Below are 23471 nucleotides of genomic sequence, written 5' to 3' on the forward strand. Positions count from 1 at the left end.
AAGTGATATCGACCAAAGATACAGAAAGTGATATCCACGTCGCAAGCTGTCAATATCGCTTAGGTTAATATCACTTTTCCTTATAACTACATACCGACATACAAAGAAAACCAGACTTGAACAATTAGCAGAGTGCTGTAGTTTCCATTAGAAGGGTTCAAAGTCACGGTCACTTTTACTTTAAAATTGTTTTGACGTTGTATGTGCATAACACGAAGTTACATTTTTTCCCTGTTCCATCACTTATAACAGATTAAAAATCAACTACGAACCAATATATAGCCATAGAATTTCAGATTTAACAAGTTTGAGATGAGTTTTAGTGATTTTTTAAAAATCTCAAAGTTTGCATTAATTGCCATAAGCACTCTTTTCTTTTCTCATGGACGTATTCGTACGGTAGAAAAAGATTTCTAAGATTTGATACATTTTCACTATATGGCCACAATGACCCAACTTCAAAAATTTCAAAATTTTGGCATATTAACTATGCATTTAGTTTTCCTCACGTGTGTGAGTAGAGAATTTGGGTGTTTGTTGCATATTTGACCCCGCACGTGAGGCCCCGGGGGTTGTAAGGCCATAATTAAATAAAATGTAAATTGCTCTTATCCTAGAAATGCTTTACACAAAAAATGGTAATAATTGGCCAGGTAGTCTTCAAGAAAAATTTACAATAGTTAGCGGGCGACGCACGACGATGGAAAGACCAGTTGCAATTATAGGTCTTTTGAATGACTCAGGTGATTTTCACTTAGCCATTTAATTGGCTATACATAATTTGTCACATTTTTTACAATGTGTTCCTTAATACAGCTCATCATACTAACAAATGTTTGGTCTGGTTTCATAGCAAAATGAACGTTAAATGTGGCATAGTTACTTAATACAAATCTTTATGGTTGGCTTTAACTTTAAACTGTTGGTGGTATAATATCGGTACTCGAAGAAAGTTGGGACACGTATCTACAGCATTTCATGCCCTTGTACTTGGACGTAAGTTTGTCCGTGATTTAGATAATAAATATAATCCTTACAGTTAAGACAGGTTTGTAAAAATCACTTAAAAGACTAGAAAACAAAATTGCCATCGATCCCACTGAAAACTGAATAATTTAAACATCACTTACAGAGATATATTGTGTAAATACCAACATGTATTGATTTCAACATACATATTTGTACTGTTGTTAAGATTTTTTCAATTTATAAGGGTCCTCCACACTCCTGGGAAAAGTTCTGCAGGAGAAAAAACTAATTTTAAAGATTTCTATCGCTTAACCAAAATTTCCTGTTGTATTTTAACTCGTGCCTGCGGGTCATTACATCAAAGCTACAACCGTTGCACTGCAAAGATAGAGAACAAGATTAGGCGATTTAATTAAAACAGTTTCATAATAGGTTAAAATCGCCGCCATGTTGTGACGTAGTCATAAAAAGTAGAAGTCACGGAGTGTCGAGGATCCTTATCAATGGACACTTGAAAGTTAAGATTACCTATCAACTAAATCATATAAAACAAAGATCACTCATATTAAGTGGGGGAAAAAATGAACAAGACATAATCCTCAGCAATTAACTATTGCCCAAGTAAACTTCTCTTAGAATAATTCAACACAATTTTGATGACATTGTTCATGGTGAATGGAATTAGTATTGGACTGGTATGAACCCATTCGATTTGCGTAATTTGTTTTCAGTGATAAAAATTTATCTTTATCCCTATGAGAAAATGTTCATTCCATTCATCGATTTATTGATAGAACCATTTTAACAAGACCTTGGACTTTCGGTAGGACCTAGCTTTCTATATCATGTGTCAAAACATATTAAAATGACTCTTAATTCAAACTAAATATGCACCAATCGCACAGTCTTAGCTCGAAAGCCAAACAAATCGTGTTGATTTCAAAGAGCCATGGCTGAGTGACCAACAATGAAATAGACATGCTAACTTCACATTGTTGTTTGATATAACTCCCCAAAAGTCCAAGCTCTTGTTAAAATGTTTATAATGTTTTCATAGTTATCTAAGTGATTGGTTCTATACACGTATTTGTGGGTTTTTTTTAAGATGTCGAAACCATTCCGTCATACATTTCGTAATTTTCAATGATTATAATGTTGAACTAAGATATTTCTAACCACAGAGATGCAATCTTATTGTTTATTTTCTCAATATATATCTAAACATTAAAACAACTAGAGGTACTGTGAGCAAGCTCACAATTGATACCCCCCCGCTAAGAAAAAAATCATAACGCGTGTATTTTTGCTATTATAGAAAATATTGGATGAATCTATTTCACTGTCCATTTTCTATAAATAACAACTGCTTTATTTTTGAAAACTGTTAATTTTTAGCTTCTAATATTTCCATTAATACAAAACATGACACAGACAGAATATAGCTTTTTTGAAACAATGACCTTGAACTTCCTCAATTGACCTTGGGTCAAGGTCACTACACACCCTTTAATCATAAGCAATCTTTGTGTGAAGTAAGAACTTCCAATGTTTCTCCATGAGAAAGATATGGACCGGACACGAATTTTGCATTTTTTCTGCCAGTGACCTTGACCTTGCCCAAATGACCTTGGGTCAAGGTCATGACACACCCTTAGGTCATAAGCAATCTTTGTGTGAAGTAAGAACTTGCAATGTTTCCCCATAAGAAAGATATGGACCGGACACGAATTTTGCACTTTTTCTGCCAGTGACCTTGACCTTGCCCGAATGACCTTGGGTCAAGGTCATGACACACCCTTAGGTCATAAGCAATCTTTGTGTGAAGTAAGAACTTCCAATGTTTCCCCATAAGAAAGATATGGACCGGACACGAATTTTGCACTTTTTCTGCCAGTGACCTTGACCTTGCCCGAATGACCTTGGGTCAAGGTCATGACACACCCTTAGGTCATAAGCAATCTTTGTGTGAAGTAAGAACTTCCAATGTTTCCCCATAAGAAAGATATGGACCGGACACGAATTTTGCACTTTTTCTGCCAGTGACCTTGACCTTGCCCGAATGACCTTGGGTCAAGGTCATGACACACCCTTAGGTCATAAGCAATTTTTGTGTGAAGTAAGAACTTCCAATATTTCCCCATAAGAAAGATATGGACCGGACACGATTGCACGGACAGACAGACAGACAGACGGACGGACGGACAAGGTGATTCCTATATACCCCCCCCCCCCCAAACTTTGTTTGCGGGGGGGTATAATAATATCATCATGACTTGGTAAAAAGTAAAAACTATATATATATATAAAGACAAATTTTAAAGAAAAATAATAATGTTCCATTAAATAGCAACAAAAAATACATCAAATAGTCTTGACTAAATTAAATGAAAAATAGAAATGGGTCGGGGTTGACTAGATAACGTAAAAAGTAACGATCAATCAAAGTCAAATACGTGCAGCAAGTGGTTATAAAAAAAATCACATTTATTTTACATTCTCTGTAACAACGTCCCCTGTTGTAGAAAATACCCTTTACCCCGCTTGTTACTAATAAATTTATTAGGATGGACAACAATAAATATTTTACCTTTACACCAGTTCTACAACTTCTATGGAGTAGAACTTATGGGAGACAGATACACATAATCTTTTGACATTGATCGGGTTTTTGGTGGTTTTTTTTTTTAGGAAATGTTCATTCATGGTGGGAGTTAGTTTTCAAAGTTGTGACCGGTGGACCATTTGGGGCCTATGATTTATTTGTAAAAAATGGCACTCGCAATACACAGAACTTGACAGTCCAGCAACTGACGAACGAAGTTAAGGATCATTACAAATCTGATGTCATGAACGATATACATTCAAATGGCGTCACTAAGGTAATTCAGTTTTCTCTTTTTTCGTCAAAGCTTATACATTATTATTAAAGGCGTTTTAAAATCTTGAAGAATATATATTTATAACATCCGTTTTATCATCATTCTTTTAAATATATTTCAGATAAGAGTATCCTACTACTCTGGGGGCGTTGAAGCTCAATACTTTGTTTTCGACGCAGTAGGAGCCACCAAAACTGGGTGGTTCAGCCGAGAAAGATTAATAGAGACAAGTTATAAAAATATAACGGCATTGGCTGATGTAAAAAATAAAACGGGAGGAGAATTTTTCAGCATCGAAGGGTATTATCTTCATTTTAAATTTCAACGCATCTTAAAAATAACGTTTTCTTATATGATCAGTAGGTCTTGAATTAAAGAAAAACATATTGAAAATTTTACATAAAAAAACATTTTAAGAGCATTACTTTAGCAATACGTGCTCTCTACCGGGTCTCATATATTCTGGAGGAATGCCGTTTTATTTCAAACATATCTGAATATTCTTTTATACCTATCAAGATATATTTATCAGATTTCTATCATATAACTTTAATGTTTTCCGGCAATGCAGAAATGGTTTGATGTTTAAAAACAAAAAAAAGCACTAAACTTTAATAATATAGGTGTAATATTGTTACCAAGAAGTACGTTTAAACTTGTGAAATAGTCATGTACTTCTCTTGGTTGTGCGAAATTTATGAACGTATAAAAATCATTTTTTATTCGAAAGGGGTAAACTTATTCGCTTCGTAGTTATCAAAGTAAACATCTATTCCTATGGGGGTTTTTTTAATTAAAAAAATAATTGAATCAAGTAAATCAGTTTCTGATGGAAGAACCCAAAAGAAAAAAAAAACACGAACAGTTTTAAATAAGGCATGATAATCACTGCAAATTGCAATCGCCAATCGGTTAATCGCAATTTGGTCTAACAGTGTTACCTTTATCGTATTCGCATACATAAATAGACAACACAATGTTTGTGGATTATATTGATAAGTGCAATATCTTTACGATAAATTAATGCTATGTTTAATGAAAAACATATAAAACAAACACAAATAGAAATACGGTTATCACCATTATTAAGGTTTTTACTTAGTACTGGTCCTAAATTCACTCAACTTGCATGGATGATGCGTCTTATAATACTGATGCAGGCTTGCATGCTGAATCTAAGTCATAGGTTTCGGATGCTGGATAAGGTTCAGGTTTTTTTAACAGGTCACATGTTTTATAGATAATAGCTTGCATAGTTGATTTAACTATAACATAAATGATTCGTAGAGGTAGCTTCAAATGCAGAGCCTGATCTCCATTTTCAAGGATGCTAAAAAAATGTCCTTCCTCACTCAAACCTGCTTGATAGACGTGTTTGTCGTTAAATGATATAACATGATCCAATGATATAGTATTGTATGATATGATACACTATAGATTAATATGATAAATATTATATCATATGTTTTATTGTAAAAAGTTATATGATACAGTATGATATTGTATAAATTTGTTTGATAATTTATATGATATTGTTTCATGAAATTGTTATGTATAGTATTGTATATTATGATACAATGTTGTAAAATATGATATTGTATCATTAATATATTATTTTATCACATATGATATTTCAATATATAATATTGCATTAAGGTATGATCGTTTCTTACGATATTGTATAATATGATATAGGTGACCTATTGCTGTCCGTTTTTGTCCGTCGTGCGACGTGCGTCGTGCGTTAACATGCAATTTTACATTGTTAACTTCTTAAAAACTACAAGGCTAATTTTACAATTTTTGGTGAGGCATCTCTATGGTAAGAAATCTTAATTGTGAAATTCGTGGATCTACCACTCCTGGGGCACCACAAGTGGGGCCAAATATGCAAAAAAAGCCAAATTTTTAAAAATCTTCTTCTCTTATACCACGCACGTGAGGAAAAATTATTATGTCCATGAAGTCCTCTACCAAAATTGTGAAATTTACGGCCGCTGGGTTAGGGGTTCTGGCTCTACGATGGGGCCAATATGGCCACATATAGTAAAAATGTATTAAATCTATGAAAATCTTCTCTACTTCCATATATATTAGTTAACAACTAAATGCATGATTATGATGTCCATGAAGCCCTCTACTAAATTTGTAAAATCCATGACCCCTGGGTCAGGGATTCAGGCTTAAGGGTAGGGTCAATATGGCCAAACAGTAAAAAAGTATTAAATCTCAGAAAATCTTCTTCTCTACTCCCATATATATATTTGTTAAAAACTAAATGCATTATAATGATGTCAATGAAACCCTTTACCAAAACTATGAAATTCATGACCTCTTGGTCAGGGGTTCTCGCTACAGGGTGGGACCAATATGGCCATATAGTAAAAATGTATATAATCTTAGAAAATCTTCTATACTCATATATATATATATATATATATATATATATATATATATATATATATATATATATAAAACTAGATGCATGATTATGATGTCCATGAATCCCTCTACCAAAATTGTGAAATTCATGATCCCTGGGTCAGGCTCAAGGGTGGGGCCAATTTGGCCATATAGGAAAAAGGATTTAATCTTTAAAAATCACCTTCTCCACTCCCAAACATGTGGGCAAACAACTGAATATATGGTTATGATGTCCACTAACTCCTCTACCTAAATTGTGATATTCATTGCCCCTGGGTCAGGGGTTCAGAACATGGGGGAAGGGAGCAATATGGCAATATAGTGTTAATGCAGATAATGTTTTAAAAATCTTTTTCTCTATACTCGCACATCTGTACGAAAAACTGACTTCATAATTATGTTAACCAGAAAGTCATCTACTAAAATTTTAAATTCCATGTCCCCTGGAGTATGTGTTATGACTAGGGCAGGGCCAAAATGGATGTATAGATGTTAATGCATGTAATGTTTAAAAATAATTTACGGATTTTTCCATAAAGATTTAATGTATCAATCTTTACTCCCACACACTTTTAAGTTTTTCGCCAAATAGGTTTCATACTTGAAAGATTTCATGCAGGGAGGTGGTCGTCATTACAAATTTAAAATTTTTCTACTCCAGAATGAAATTCAATCAAATGAATATATGAGACTCCTCGACAAGTTTGTGTATAGGTTATATGCTAACTCAGATGACTGTTAAGGCCTATTGGCCTCTTGTATAATATATTATTATATGACATGAAATTGTACATGATATTGTAATATGTAATATTGTATCATGATACAATATGTATAATATGATATTATTTTATATAATATTTTACTATATCACATGATATTGTATCATATGATATTGTGTCAAAACAGTATCCATCAATATTCAAGATCATAAAGTATGATTTTCTTTATATTATGATATAGGTGGTCTCATAAAGGTGATGCCTCATAAATGTGATGCCTCGTCTCGGTGAGCTTTGTCATCTGTGATTGCCTATGTTTGTATTAGTATTAAACAAAGGAGTCTGACCCGGAGTATACATCTCTGCCCGCGATGCATGATGAACTCGTCTTACACTTTGCCAAGACGAAAATCAGTCAACCAGCGTTCTTGGTTACCCAATTCTCGAAAGCATGCATCCTATTCATCAAAACTGAAATTGTGCATTCACGATACGAATTGTCTTATTTTGATTATTTAACGTTTGTCAAATCTTATCTTCTATGTGTACTCTAAGTACGTTCCCAGTAAATATATTCACTCTTAACATAATCAATATTATTGCATTCAATAATTGCAAGCACTTATCTTGGTGCCAACTACAACTGACTTGGATTCGCCAAAGTGTCCGCCATCTTACTCTCATTTTTGCTATTTCGGGTTGGTTAATCGAAAATGAGAGGAGGTTTTTAATTAATTTTAGAATAATTGCTTATCGGGTAAAATTGAAATATAGCTTAAGGACATAATGTCAGATGTGCTGATATACTAAAAATGTAAGCATTTACTCTGGTGCGGACACCAGTTAACTGGCAGAATTCTTAATTTACAAGTATTGATACATGTATATGACAGCTTTGTTTGGAAAACTGCAACTGTTGGTCCTATTAAGAGGGCTGGTCATGGTCATTTATAGACTGCATTGTTCTCCTTTATAAGAAGAGCTTTTTATATCAGTAAAAGTAAAACACTCAGATTTAAAAGGTGAAATATATGGAACTTTTCCTCTATAAAAAATAGTAAATAGCCAACCAAATCATATTAAAATTAAGGTAGATCTGATGGGTAATGTGTTGACCACCCTGCCTCCTTAAAACATAAGAATAAAAATCCAGAAAACGAAAACCTGACAACAGCTAATAAACAGCAAAATTCTGTTTCCTCTTCTATTAAAACTTCTCTCTTTTTCAGCAATTTTGGTGTTGATTATGAAAATCCAGTCAGTCGGCGTTTCTTCATTAACGAAGGCTATTATGGATGTGGAAATGATTTGGGTTGGGTCGTTGTGATCGACGGACAAGGACCGTGTTCAATGGATAAAGAAGTAAATAGCACCATTGTTCATTACGTCAATACGTATTCCTATTCTTTGATGCCTGGGGGTAAGTTACATAAAATAAAAATTCATCTAGGCTACAAATATGCATGATAACTGGTCAATCGCATTGAAAAATAATTATAAATATTTTTTAATCCTGGTTCGTTGAAAACATCCTTTAAACAAACGTTTGTAGAAACCGTATAAGTGATATTGATATGAACATTATCACAGATGTAAAAAAATAAAACAGAGTCTGTTATTTATGATATTTATTTCAGTTTGGTCGGTGTGAAACACATGTACATTAAGCAAGAAAATATTTATAGAGGCGCAAGTTGCCCCCCCCCCCCCCCCCCCCCGAAAAAAAAATCCCAATAAGAAATGTAAAAATTAAATATTAAAAAAAGGATTACTCTTATAATTCTGGAAAATTATTATGGTGGCATATCTCTGGTATGCAAATATGTTGACATGGAAGATAAATATGTCAACATGCAACATAAATATGTTATTATGCAAGGAAATTGCAATCAAAAGAGAATTATAACAAATCTTTTTAAAAAATCTCAAAATACCGCCAACTTGCGACATCCAAGACGCTGGATGCTACTCATTTATGTCGACGTGCAACTTACTTATGTTGACATGCAACTTATTTATGTCGACATACAACTTATTTTTGTCGACATGCAACCTATTTATGTTAATGTGCAAGATAAATATGTTGACATGCAACTTAGTTAAGAGATGAGATATTACACCAAAAGAACAGAGACCCCATACATTTTGTAGTGAATTGGGCTGTGTCATCCCTACTTTTTTCCGTCTATAGATAGTATACTTAGTATGTCGTATCTTATTAACGATGCCAGTTGCAAATGCAAACTGCAGAGAGGTCATATCCACAGGGGCTTTGACACTGATATCGAGAAAGCTATGGAGAGCTGACAAATCTCGGAAGATGAATTTTGGAGAGTTTTATTAACTTGGCAGAAACATCATACTTTGAAAATACATTTAATATGTGAAATGAAAACACAATAGTGGTATTTGATATATGTAAATGTATGTTTTTTCTCAATTCTGAATAATAGAAAAAAAATCCGTTAAGTTACTAACGTAAAAAAAAAATTGGTTTAAATTGTATAGCACTTGTACTTTATGTAATAGAAACAACACAAATTATTTCATTAAATCATAACGTTAATTTCAGCCTGTAATTATATTTTATGCACTTCAACAGAGCGTAGATTTTTGTCCGCAGGGAACGATGAAACACACGAGCTTCCAGGGCTTTTGCCCCCTTGACACCCACAAGGGCTTCGTCCTTGACCCACTGGGATCTAAAGGCGGCCCAAGACCCACTGTCTTCTTTGGCGTTCGCATCAAAAAGTTCTAGCTACGCCCCTTTTTTTGCATATTTGGCCCCGCCTATGACAACCCGGGGTGGTAGAGCCATGAATATCACAATTTAGATTCCTTTTAAATTAAAAATACTTCACACCAAAAATGGTTACCATTGGCCTTTTAGCTTTCAAGAAGAAGTTATAATTGTGAACGAAGGACAAAGACCAATCGCAAAAGGTCACCTAAGTGACTCATATGACCTTAAAAGATATACTTGTTTACTTTAAGAACTCATTACATGCAACCCGCATAATTCCAAATTTTAAAAAAAAATCGTATTATAAAGATTGCGCTTGAAAACGTGCTATTATATATTCGCGTTAGATTTGTCTACATTTTTTTTTCATTTTATATTCAGGTTGCAATTCAATTTTAGTTTTTTTTTAACGTAAGAACAGTGTTTAAAGTTCAACTTCATAAGCAAAAAGCAAAATTCAAGAACAAGGCTGTTACACAGTGGTTATACTCTTCATATGAACTTACCCGGCATGTGTTTCTTTTACATCTACCGTACAGAAACTACGATAGATACAAAATACTTTTAATTGTCGTTTCGCATGCAAATGAGACAAAACAGTACTTTATTTGGGAGACTGTGTATGATACAGAATAGATTATTTAGATATATTAAGCAAAGATGACAAAATGTTTCAGTATCTTTAGCAGCGTTATCAATATTCACTGTAATGAACTATATCCCTGTCCCAAGTTTCTGCTTCCACCAGTTTTTGTGATCGGCTTCGGCCGATCACTATTGTGTCCATATGAGGCATCCGGCAAATGCTTCCACGTGCGCACACATTCCGCTTGCATAAGTAGTTCTTATAAAAACTTGAAGTTTGGTTTAGTATTTACATAACATTTTACTCAGTTTTATTTCAATTCATTTACCTTAAGAGATGCAAACATACACAAAATACAGTTCGACCTGTTAATTCAAGAATGCACATTTGTCTCACGCGTAAGAATTTCGATCGAAAGATTCATTCAGTAATGCAGTTGACCTCGATGAACTGACCTCAATCATAAGAGAATGCTCCATGAACTGACATCGATCTATTGATGTTGCATAACAGCAGCTAGAAAGACGGCTTGATTTATAAACAAGGTTACGTTATAATGCGACCTCAATAGCAAGTTATGATGGCATTCAATGTTTTTCAGTCGCATCAAATTACCGGTATTTTAATACTCTTTCTTTGTATACATGTACGTGTTAATGCTCTGTGAAGAGCCCTACTCAGTATTCTGAAGAAAAAGAAGATATATTAACATTTAATAATTACGTTAAAAATATAAAACTAGAGAAGGAGTTTACGAACGGCTTTCCCTAAATTTATTTCAAAATTAAATTTGTTGACGGTTTATAATGATGAAATTAAAGTGTACAGATTCAAAATATTCTAAATTTTGTAAAAATACAATACTTTTTAAATAATTTTACATCAAACTGATCAGGTTGATTGCTTCTAGCTATCAGTATATCATTATTGTCGATCAATCCTTTAAAAGGAACACTTGTTTCGTAATATCTCGATAATCTTAAATACCTTTGTGCTTTAAGTATATCCATTCACTAGAAGAAGAAAATTCCAGATTATCTGTACTGAAACGGTCCCCTTTTATCGCTTCAGGTTTTAATACACAACCGATAATACAAAGTACAAGTTGATGTTAGATTGCAAACGATTATAAAAACCCCGGATGATTACGCTAAAAAAAAAGATGTGTCCCGAGTATTTCCGAATGGAGAAAGGATGTAAACAATCGTGATGCATTTCCCATTGAATCTCCGTATGTTTGTTTTTCTTCGTGTGAAATTCTTCGGGTATAAACAGATAATGTTTCTGTGTAAATGAATTTTCCCTCTTTTTATCGATTTGAATTGCTCTTCATTGACAAGTATGTTTATTTTAATTAAAAAATCAAGAAAATTGACGGAAGCAATTATAACTTGGGACAGATTGTAATTTCAAAACGTATATAGTTATATTACAACAACTGTACAATGAACGGTATAAGCGCTCCCCATTTAAATCAGAGAATCAAAAATTCAACTCTATACAATGTACTGTATATTCCTAATTAAACGCGAGGAATTAATTTCCGCATAAAATTGCAGAAAAAAGCAACCCGTTTTATGAAAGACCGGAGTTGACCTAGATTTTCTGCCTCCTTGTAGACAATTGAGTCTATACGGGTAAAAGGCAGGGCTACGTATATCACTGTCACTTGTGTTCTATTCATGTTAACAATATTTTTATATCGATATAAACAAATACTGTGGTTGAAATGTTTCCGTAAGTATCTCTCTCTCTCTCTCTCTCTCTCTCTCTCTCTCTCTCTCACTTGAGTGCGTATATACTTTGACATGTCGATGACAAGTTCTTATGGCATATCATAAAGGTACTACATGATGTAGTAGCATGTACACGTGTACAGAAAACGTACATCTCTCTCTCTCTCTCTCTCTCTCTCTCTCTCTCTCTCTCTCTCTCTCTCATGAATCCAATTAGAAACATGCAAGATAGTAGAATGTACATCAGTTATAATGTTTTTGCAAATACAGGGTAAATACTGAACTTTTATTCTGCAACCACATTGACTTCTGACAGGCCCAGCCATTTTGACGTCTTCGAGAAAGACTGATTCGGATTGGACCATCAGGAATATGAGCCAGTTAAATTGAGTTTAATAATAGCTATCATTATGGCCGGCCCGTGGCTGCAGAATTAAAATTCAGTTTGGAGAGTATTTAAGGAATTTTATCGGTATTTGAGTAGCGAGCGTTTGATGGGAGATTTTAAAAGATTAGTGCGTATGTTTCTCCATTTGTCGAGATACTGTTGTTGTCATAGGCAAAAACCCATCGTGAGCCCTGAACCGGTAAATGTCCGGGTAAAATAAACTGGCGACTTCGAGAGAAATAATGACACTTGAAATTCGGCATTGGTGTATCTCGGACATCACTTTTGTTAAATTTACATGCATATTGCAAATGTTATAAAAATTAATTGATTTTTTAGGCTTTTGAGGTGATAGTTTTTTTTTATCTTGGTGAGAGTCCGACCTATTTCTTTATTCATGGTTAAATTGAAATTAATGATAAACGGGCTTGGCCCCTGTGCCTTAAGTGTACACTTTTGCACTTGATTTTGGAAAACTGTACACCAGTTATTAATGCAGATAAATCAAATCGGTTGCGTCCAAATAAAACATTCGGTATTTTAAAAACAGAGAATAATGTGTGTTCAGGGTTCAATAAAAGTGTATACCATTTCCTTTTTTTTTACAGAGACTGCTGATTTTATGGCAATATTTGCAGAAAGAGGTAAATATGCCAATAATCATATAGTTTAAATTATCTGCATTTCATCAACGTGCAATTTCAGTGAAAAATATAATTTCAGTGTAATTTCTCTAAAAAAAACAATCATCCAGTACTAGATTACGACATAAGTGGGTCATTGAAAACGTTCACACACTTACTTGGACGGAATGGAAGAAACAAGACAAAATTATTATATTACAATAGCCCATCTTGATGTTAAAACAAACGATTCAGATTGACTTACTACGTGTACCAAAATGGCAACCCTATGATTTAATCGAATTTATGAAACAGTGAGAAGTCAGATATAAATAAGTTTTAGTAGAAAGATGATTATGAGTTCATAGTCAATCTTTCTCCTTTTACTTAATTTATATTTATTGAGGCTAACCAAAGCCACCACTGTTAAGGCAATCTGAATAAAGCCAGCCCCTACGTTAAAAGTAGAGGCTGGTTTTGGTACGACTGGGGTGTAAGCTGCTTTACCTTAGCTATTGCAACTTAAGTTGAGTGGACAGGAGCGTTATCCTGTAGCAAACTTACATTTACTGTAATATGCTTTCTTCTATGTTTTCTTGAGTGCTTCAACTCTGATGCACATTATCATCCATAAACAGTTTTATTCTCTCAATGTATTCCGTTATTATACCGCTTCAGAATAGAACTAGGCATCATTGAGATAGTGATCATCTTACAGGGCCCCACTTAACAAAAGACATCAAGAAGAGGGATTCTTGACCTTAACCACTGTCGTGTATCCGCGCCGGTAGTGACATGTTTGGATAACGTGGAAATTGCGTATCCACTTCAAAAAACAATGAGTATTGTGTCCTTTTTTCTATCGACAACGAGGTAAATGTTAATTAAGATATCGTAATAATCATTCATATTTTTCTGAAGGTTTTGCAGTTGAAAAAAGTGTGCGTTACTTTTTGTTCATCATAAATAATAACGACTTGTTTATAGGAATATCAATCGTTAACGTGTCATTTAAACGCAAAAACCAAGATCTATTTCAAAATAAGGTAGATAATATAACATCTACTAAAAACCTGAAGCAGCCAAAATTAATTTATAACTATACACCGACAAAATGAAATCATTTCAATATCTTTTTCATACATTAATATGTATAAAATTAGCAATCACTTCATGCACCTGCCAAAGAAGTACTATAATAGTCTGTCACAAGATATCTTGGATTCACATTTTGCTTAATTGCTTGATATTTATAAATACCTCAGGGTTCAAACGATGTTCATTCAAAAGTAAACAAATTTCCAAGATTTCTCAGTCGAAACCCCCCTGTTAGCTTATCAGGTTTCAATAGAATGCTAAAAAATGTGATGTCTACGGAGATTTTGTATTGCAGCAAGCCCGGATGATAACGTTGAAAAATTGCGCGATGTATTCCGAGTGTATTCCGAATGAAAAAATATGTAAACATTCCCCATGATAAATCTTTGTAAGGAATCTGTTTTCGTTCCTGTGAATTTTTCTGAGTGACAGTTGAATATGTGTCAATGAAATTATCTTGGGAATTATCCCTTTCAACTATTTCAATTGCACTTCTTTCACAGGTATGTGTATTTTTTTTTAAATCGTCCAAATGTGCTGATAGATATCTTGGGACAGACTATAGTACAGTTTGGATAATTAAAGTATTCCGGTTTGGATGCTAAAATATAAATTGTGCAAATGGTACGGTTTGAATAATTTAAAGATACAGCATTTTTTTTATATTTTAGACATAAATGGAGCAGTTTGCATTTTAATCGGTGTGCAACCGAAGATACATATTTTTAAAAGATAGTTGACTATTCAATTACACAGCATGCAAAAGATCAAAAGAACCTAATATACAGACGGTGAAATTTTCTTTCCTGTCCGACAGTTTCACAAACGTCATGAAAATAAAATACTTCCACATGTTCGAAGGGGACTAAAACTGGATGACTAAGTTCATTTCCGTAGACAAGCATGTTTTTTTTTCTTCTGATAAAATGGTATATTTAGTATATAATTGATAATTTTGGTCGGGGCGTGGTCAAATCTAATAAAGCCCGAAGTGAAATTATCAACTCACAGTATCCAAAGAATGATTCCATATTACTTATATTAATCTAATTCACAGCAATTGTACGATTAAATAAGCAAACCCCACTTGCACCTCAATTACACGTCATTTGAATTTATTGGACTGAATATAGTATACAAAATTGATACGTTTGTGTTATCACATGAAAAAAAACCCTGAAAATGTATATATAGTTATATCAATTTTTTTACTGACACCTCAAAAGAATACTTTCTTTGATTTTAAATTATAAAGAAAATATGTGTTAAAACTTGAGGAACACAATAAAACTATATAAAACAATGTAAAAAAAGTTTTTTACTTTTAACCTAAAAAGCAATACATCATATAAACACCTTAATAGACAACTATCTACTACTTTTATGGCAAGCGACTATATGATGTGTATTTTTACTTATTCTGAAATAATATTTATAATTGTGTATGTTTATTTTTTAAACAATGTGACTTCATATGTCTATCACATGACGATCTCCATAATATTGAAAGCATGATTTGCAGTTAGGGCATGTATATCGCACAGTAGCGATGCTATATCCCCTTTGCGAGGGGATAACTAAAAGAACTGTTTGCACTCACATTGTAGTACTGTAAGGCCGTTTGCAGGTACCCCATTATATTTTTTTTAATGTTTTATGGGAGATAACTCTACTTCCCGGAATTATGAAATCCAGAGCATTCTGAATAATATGTGTGCCTGCTAATAAATAAAAGTACCGAGCCTGACACTCTCCTCTGTTCTTTTTAGGGATAACAACATATTAACCACATCCAAACCGTATCAGATGCGTATCCAAACCGTTCCTATTTTGAAAAACAAGGTCATCCAAACCTGTTCCGTTGTTCAAAATTAATCGATATAAACTGCCTATTTACATAATTTTAACAAAAACTTCGTAAACTTTGAAGATTTAATATGCTTTTAAATAGATTTGACGATCTTTTTAATGTAAAAGTAAACAATGTAAGCCTTAAATAACACAAAAACTTATCAAGAAATAAACGGAGCCGCCATTTTCACTTTATCCAAAAGCGTCACAACAGGCGCGGATACACGACAGTGTTAACATCGGACTTTTGAATGCACATGTACATGTAGTTCTAGACCATAGCACAGATCATAAACATATAACATTTGGGTGTAAGGTGGATACTAGGAAAGAAGACCAAAAAACAGATTATGGAAAAGCATTTTACAGTCAGTTAAGACCCTAACCTTTCCACATTGAAACTTGATTCAAAGTATCTATTTACTCCTTGCCTTCAAGCAGTAGTATGTTAAAGTAAAAGCAAAATTATTTTAAATGGAGAGAAATTTAGGTTCAAAACTGGATTTCAAATAAACCCTAACCATTGACATACAAATTGCATACTCTTCCCAAAAGCACAGGGAGAAAATATACATATTCCAAGCAAGGATATTAACGAGGTCTGATATAACTTGACTCTTGACCAAGAAACTTAAGTTTGTTCAAGGTGTCTGCACACTCACTGAACAAAGAAGTACGAACCAGATTGAACAAAGTAGAGAGAATATACGTGTATGATTCGAACAATGATTTTTCACATAATATTCTGCTATGACTTAAATCTTTGGCGTATAAACTTGGTTCAATGTCACTCCACATCTTTGAACAAGATTGGGCAAAAGGGAAAGAAAATGTTCCAAACAAGTAATCTCGGACGGACAGACTGTTTATTACAGTGCACCCGCAAAACGGGACTCAACAAGCCGATGTGGCATACCTTTCTTCATGTTATAAACCTTGGAAGGGGTTGATTCACATACCGGTATACGAAATCGATTATATTCTGTTATTTTACGATTTCTTAAATGGAATACGTCTAGTTTATAATCGTAAATATATTTTTAGAAATCGGTTATCGCTGAAATGAATCCAAGGCTTTTTTCCAGAAAGTTTGAATTTCGGCCTTGGCTATGGTAAATTGTACAATTGTAGGGGTTAAACTATTCAAAATATGCAAATTAGATGTCAAATGACTTATATATTCTTTTATATTTTAACGTTTTCAGGTACATGTGTCTACAGTGAGATATGTTCTACGACTTCTACACCTAATGAATATCTGTTGGTCAACGAGACAGAAGAAATTCAGAAAAGAATTAACGCAATTAAAAAGAACTTAACTGTACCGATGAACTCTACGTCAAAACATCATCGTAGCAAAACAAGCGCAAACGATGAGCGAATGTCGTCACGTGCCATAGGAATGGTACTTGGGTTTGGTCTTATATCGGCGTTTTTGGCTCTGATCCTTCTTCCCGATATCTTTACGTTGATTCGTTATGCTTTGGAACGAGTTTGTGAGATGAAAGCTTAGAATATTTGAAGAAATGCGTTATAGTCTGTCCATATATATTTTTGCCGCACATTTGAACGATTTTTAATAAAAATACACATACCTGTGACAGAAGTGCAATTAAAATCGATGAAAGGGAAAATTCCAAAGATAACTTCATTCACACATTATCATTTTTCCCTCGTTAAAATTCACGGGAACGAAAACAGATTTCCTACGGAGATTTATAATGAGGAATGTTGACATCTTTTCTCCATTCGGAAGTCCTCGGGACACCTCGCGCAATTTTTCAACGTTATCATCCGGGCGTCTTCATCTCCTTGGCAATGGAAAACCCCGTAGAGCTTTGTATTTTTAGCCGTGTATTGATACCCGACAAGCTAGAGGGGGCGTTTCAAAAGGGAAATCTTGGGATTTTTTCATACTATTGAATGAACCTCGTCTGAACCAAGAGGTATTTATAAATATCGAATAATTTTAGGAAATATGCGGCAAAAATATCTTGGGACAGACTATAAATGAATATTTAGCTGCTGTTACATTTAAAAAAATACCATCACATGCCGTTTGAATTGTCAGATGGTATCTCAAATTTTCCCATATCGCTTTTGCAATGTGTGTAGTATGTATATCATTGATTATGCGTCAGTTGATGCATGTTTGATATAAAAAAAACGCGACATTATATTAACAACTGAGCCTACGAATTTATATATTGAATTTTTTTCGACTATGATGCAGAATGTATTCAGTAGATGCAGGTTACAAAAAATATACATAGTCACAAACACAATTCTTTATGTGAACACACGGTCGTAAATTTTAAAGCCTCATCGTTTTTAACCGCACAATCGTGTTACCATTGTCGCGAAGATTATTTACTTTATATGATAATGGCTGCTTGCTAAAAAGAAATCGTACGAGTACATGTTAAAAATGACACTCTTGTATTTGGTATGTATTTTATAATCTGGTTTTTGTAAGTTTAAACGGATGTTATGCCAATCTAATGTATATATTTATAAATGACAGGAGGGCTGCTAATTTTTAGCATTTAGAAAAGCATTTCGATACATGTAATTATGTGGGGGTTGTGTTTTTTGTTTTGGTTTTTTTACCGTATATTGGATGAAGGTTCATCTTTTTCGAGTTGACCAATATGGTAATGTCACAAATATCACATGTAATAACGAATATATCGCCACTGTTTGCAAGAAACATCAAAAGAATATATGTTACACCGCACCATTGGACAAACATTCAAATGAGTATAGAAGATTAACGTTTGTTATGAAATATATCTATTTTAGTTATTGTATTTAAATGAAATGACAATTACTTTAAATTATAATGTAACATATATTATAAATTGTCATCGCCGTACAACGTATGCAGTGTAAAGAGGTCGGTGTTTTTATTTATATTAATTGAAGAATTGCTTTAATGTCAGTAAAAGCGGGATAACTCTCAATGACACAAAGTGCAGACTGAAAGCTGATCATGAAAAAATAAGTTATAACTTACTTTTGAAAAAAAAAATTAAATGAATGTTTGATCTGTAGTTCCCCTTTTCACTAATTATCATTTAATAGTTAACTAACATGCGCATTTAAAAAAAGTTAACGTTGGACATTGTTTACTAAAGTAAAAGTTTTCAAATTTATTTCTAATTTTATGAACAGAACTGTGTATTATTTTCAGCCCATGTACGTGCAACTGGAAACTTCCATTTGTTTGTCCCATACATGTATTTGTTTTCTATACGTTTAACTTTTTTGTTATGGTTTAGAGAATTGATCTAATGCTTTTGTAGAGCTTCATAATCAGAAACTACGAGCACGTTTGAGTTTTGTTAAAAAGTTTTAAAATCATGCAAGCAAGAAATAAAGGTAAAACGACATTCTGATCGGATTAATCCTTGTTTGGGACGCGATGTTGATCGCATCATGTGTGTATACTGAATATCCCTTTAAATGGAGAAATTCATACTGCAAAGGATTTTTAAACAAAATACCACGAAATGCGAATATTTTTTTTCGAATGAAACTTGAGTTTGATGCGTTTATATAGTGGCTTCGCCGTTATTGTTGACAATTGTTACGCACAATTTTGATTCAAGAACAACCATACAGGACAAACACTGATCACACTGTACATGTACGCAGGATACGAGGATGATTACAAAGTACACCGGATAAACTGATGATTACAGTTTCAGCATGATAAACGAATGATTACAGTGTAGGCAGGATACAAGAATGATTACAGTTTAAGCATGATAAACGAATGTTTACAGTGTTGACAGGATACATGGATGATTACAGAGTACGCAGGATACACGGATGGTCACTAACTGATACACGAAAAAAAGCGATAAAAATAAATGGCGACAAACATTCCTACACTTGTCCATTTAAAACGCAAAACCAAATTCAAGAAGGGAGACAAAAGAAACGAAGACATACAGAATTGTTGGTGATCTTCTTAAAATATTGATTCGATTTGATTTGTATTGTATTGATTGTATTTTATTTGGTTTTTTAATGCTTTTATCATTAAAAGTGGTCTAAGTTAGAAGTTATTGAATTTCAGGTTTATTTTTCTTTTTTAATTCTTGCGCTGTGGGGTATATAATTTGATTCGTTAACTTCAGTTAAATGTTCACATGACGTAAGAAAAACACATGAGATTGAGTATTTTAATTTGGTTTAAGGTGTCCTCCACACACCTAGGTTAAGTTCTACACAGAAACCACAACTTCTAAATTACTTAAAGTTATGGATTTCTAGTATGTGTTAGACCTGAAAATGACAAAAAAAATTCAATTGGGGGGGGGGGGTCAGTTTTTTTTAAATTTAACCTCTGTTTACCTCTGAAAATAAAAGTCCCTGCGGTATTCGATCTCGGGACCTGCAGATCGGTAGATTGAAGCTACACCCATTGCGCCACAGAGATTGACAACAAAGTTTGGCGATATAAACTATTTAACAATGCGTTCAAATCGCCATGTACTGTCATAAAACGTAGAAGTCACAGGGAGTCGAGGTTCCTTAAAGAAAAAAAAGTGCGAAAAAACTTATAAAGGGATAAATCGTGTTGTTTTTAAAATATGACGAGAGATGGGTAGGTTTGATCACTCTCGGTCTACATGCTAATCTTGTAAAGCGTTGGTAAGAATATAGTTATTTCATATTAAGATGGGTACTAAAAAGCTAAAATTATTAAATAAATACTTTCCATTTGTCAACCCTAATTCAACCGATCAAAATTATACAGGTGTTTAAAAAAGATCTTGAAATACTATTTTAGGAAATCACTCTACACTATAATAGGAAGCTTTTATATTTGTCGACATTTCTAGAGCTATGGTTCCTAAGAATATTATTCTGCAACAACGACATTATAATCGGCTTCTAAACCAAAATTCTATAAAATATAGATTTCTGAAAATTAGGTTGAAATCAGTCCTTTAGTTTTAGAGAAGTCTGAAGAAATAGCAGACGGAAGAACATCGGTCGATGTGTGATTAAACAAAAGAGTTCTGTTCTGCTGAGATTAAATTATGGCATATTAACCGATTGGAACTGAAAGACATACAGTATGACAACGTCAACGTAGTTGATCAGACAGATGGAGTGAAAAAATCATGCCATCCGTTATCTTTTAAGGACAATTCAATTGTTTATCACGAAAAACAATTGACAGAAAAACTAAATACATATTTTACCAGACCTAGTTTACCGGGTTTTCCAAAGGGAAAATATGGTTAATAACATGATAAAAATAGCGGGTGGACGGCCAAGCGGCTGCCAAAAGTGTTACCTTACTGCGTTTATCAAAAATTAAAAAAATCGAGTAAAATACATAGCTCTGATATATGTACAATTGATTTGCAAATGACGTCCTATCTTGAAAACTAAAGAAGGAGTTATCCGTACAACAAGGGTACTCGTTTGGCGGTGTCCCGCCCGCCATTTTCACCATGTCAACAAGCATTCTGAGAGTATTGCATAAGCAATGCACGTCCCCTACAGGTTTGTAGAAATTTGTGAAAACAATGCACTGTAATGCAGAATTTCTTACCGTCTTCTATATCTCAATTCAACAGACCAACCCGATAACGAACCCGATTGTAATAATACAAAAAACCCTGTCGATTAAATTTACAACACAATTTTACAGAACTTATTTGTTTCTTAGAAACAAAAAACCGGAATGGTCCAAGTAATGCACGAAATTATTACTGACTACATACTTTCCTTCGTTTATTCAATACACACCAAACCCGATAACAAACTCAAACATTAAAAAAATTGGAATATAAATTTTTTTTCTCGGAAATACGTCAACCAGACGCTACAAAAGTGTAATTTTTTCCTCTGCGTCTTTCATATACTACTTCCTAATAGAAAGACAATGAAACATACTTTTTTATCAATTTTAATTTTCAGTCTGTGGTCACTACTTATATTTTGGATTTCCAATCTTTGAATCGACATTGGAGTATTGAAAATGTGTCTATACAAAAATTGAACCATAAGAATATTATTATATATAGTATTGGAGGGCTAGAAGATTGCCCTTAAGTAAAAGTTGAAGCGAGCAAGAAATTAAAGTCATCTGATTGACATCGAAACAAGCAGTCGATTTTCGGACAAGTTTTCCCGTATTACTTACAATAAAACTAGTCCAAAATTCGGAGGATACTTTGACAAATACCGCACATTTATCACGCGAAGATTGTTTCATATCAATAATAAGAAAAAATATTGACGCAAGCGTCAAAAAGGCCGCAAACAAATATAATTGTTGTATGAATCGATATCATCATTAGCTGTTTATATAAAAAAAAACCACCACAATGAAGATAATAACGAGTTGGTTGTACTAATAATCTTTATGTTAAATTTTAATATATTCTTCAGCAACACGTTTTACTATTATTATTAAGAATCGAGTTCGTTACTGTAAACATTTCTAACGGTAAATGTATGACCATTGCCATAGTATGAAGTAATGGAGAACACATTGATTTGTACATTATTCTAATACAAAGTTCAACTCATCATTATTCTCTTGGAGATAATGTATTTCAAACTTATTTGACATTCAAATATATCATTTAATTAAAATTTTATTTCATTCAGTTCTTTTGTATTTCAGGTATTTAGAATGCCCTACAAACCGATCCCGATACAATGAAAAACTCGGAAATTTTCCGAATAGATTATAGTCTCGGTAAAATCGCGCCGAACACGACAGTCTAAGACCAACTTTACATTTACGAGTAAAAACAAAAAATATGTAATATTTTTTAAAGGAATAAAACATATTTCTACATGCAAAGGACTATGTGAAGTATGGTCAAATATCTGCCCCCGATTTTAACCAATTTTTAAATAGTATCGTATAAAAATAAAATCTTCACAAATCATTGTATGGAGGATGCCTTTAACTTTAATCTTGATTTTAGTCATCATTGCTCTTTCACTATTTATTTATGACGTCACCTAAATGACCTATTTCCTACAAATTTGCAAACAAATTAAAATATTCTCATTCTTGCTCTATATTTTGCATTCGGAAGTATAGAGCGCAGGTCTCCTCAAGTGCGATTTTAACATATTTTTTTTCTTCAGATAGTTATACACATTTTGCTAAAAAATGGTACTTGAGCAAGTCTGCGCTCGATGTTTCCCAGTCGAAAATCATCGGAAAACACCCATATTTTGCTACAAAACATCAATTCATCAAAAAAAAAATGCAATCTTCATGACGTCATTTCTACATTATGACGTCACTGTGGTGATAACCCTTTACACCTTTATTCCCAATATAATTATAACTATCTTTCACCTTATTTTTAAAGCTCTTTCTAAAACTTTGATTTTGGGGGCAAAAAATGCATAAAACCGCACACAGTCCTTTATTTTTAATTCATAAAAATAAGCATAATATTA

General features: G+C 33.3%; 2 protein-coding genes across 2 annotated transcripts in view; both read left to right on the forward strand.

Annotated features, from left to right (window-relative positions):
- LOC128165943 (uncharacterized) overlaps nucleotides 1–5141 on the forward strand; it is a 45750-nt gene extending 40609 nt beyond the window's left edge. The window contains exons 2-4 of the mRNA XM_052830876.1: nucleotides 3658–3848; nucleotides 3970–4107; nucleotides 5136–5141. Coding sequence (XP_052686836.1) covers nucleotides 3658–3848; nucleotides 3970–4107; nucleotides 5136–5141 — 335 coding nt within the window. The remainder of the gene's footprint in view (nucleotides 1–3657; nucleotides 3849–3969; nucleotides 4108–5135) is intronic.
- A 2129-nt stretch (nucleotides 5142–7270) lies between these two features.
- LOC128165944 (uncharacterized) lies at nucleotides 7271–20071 on the forward strand (the record flags this gene model as incomplete). The annotated part of the gene is made up of 4 exons (XM_052830877.1): nucleotides 7271–7281; nucleotides 8224–8414; nucleotides 13056–13091; nucleotides 17225–20071. Coding segments are annotated over 4 exons (546 nt in total), but the record flags the coding sequence as incomplete, so codon positions are not given.
- Between the last annotated feature and the right edge of the window lie 3400 nt (nucleotides 20072–23471).

The sequence above is a fragment of the Crassostrea angulata genome, chromosome 10 (genome assembly GCF_025612915.1).
Source record: "Crassostrea angulata isolate pt1a10 chromosome 10, ASM2561291v2, whole genome shotgun sequence".
In the NCBI taxonomy this organism is placed as follows: domain Eukaryota; kingdom Metazoa; phylum Mollusca; class Bivalvia; order Ostreida; family Ostreidae; genus Magallana; species Magallana angulata.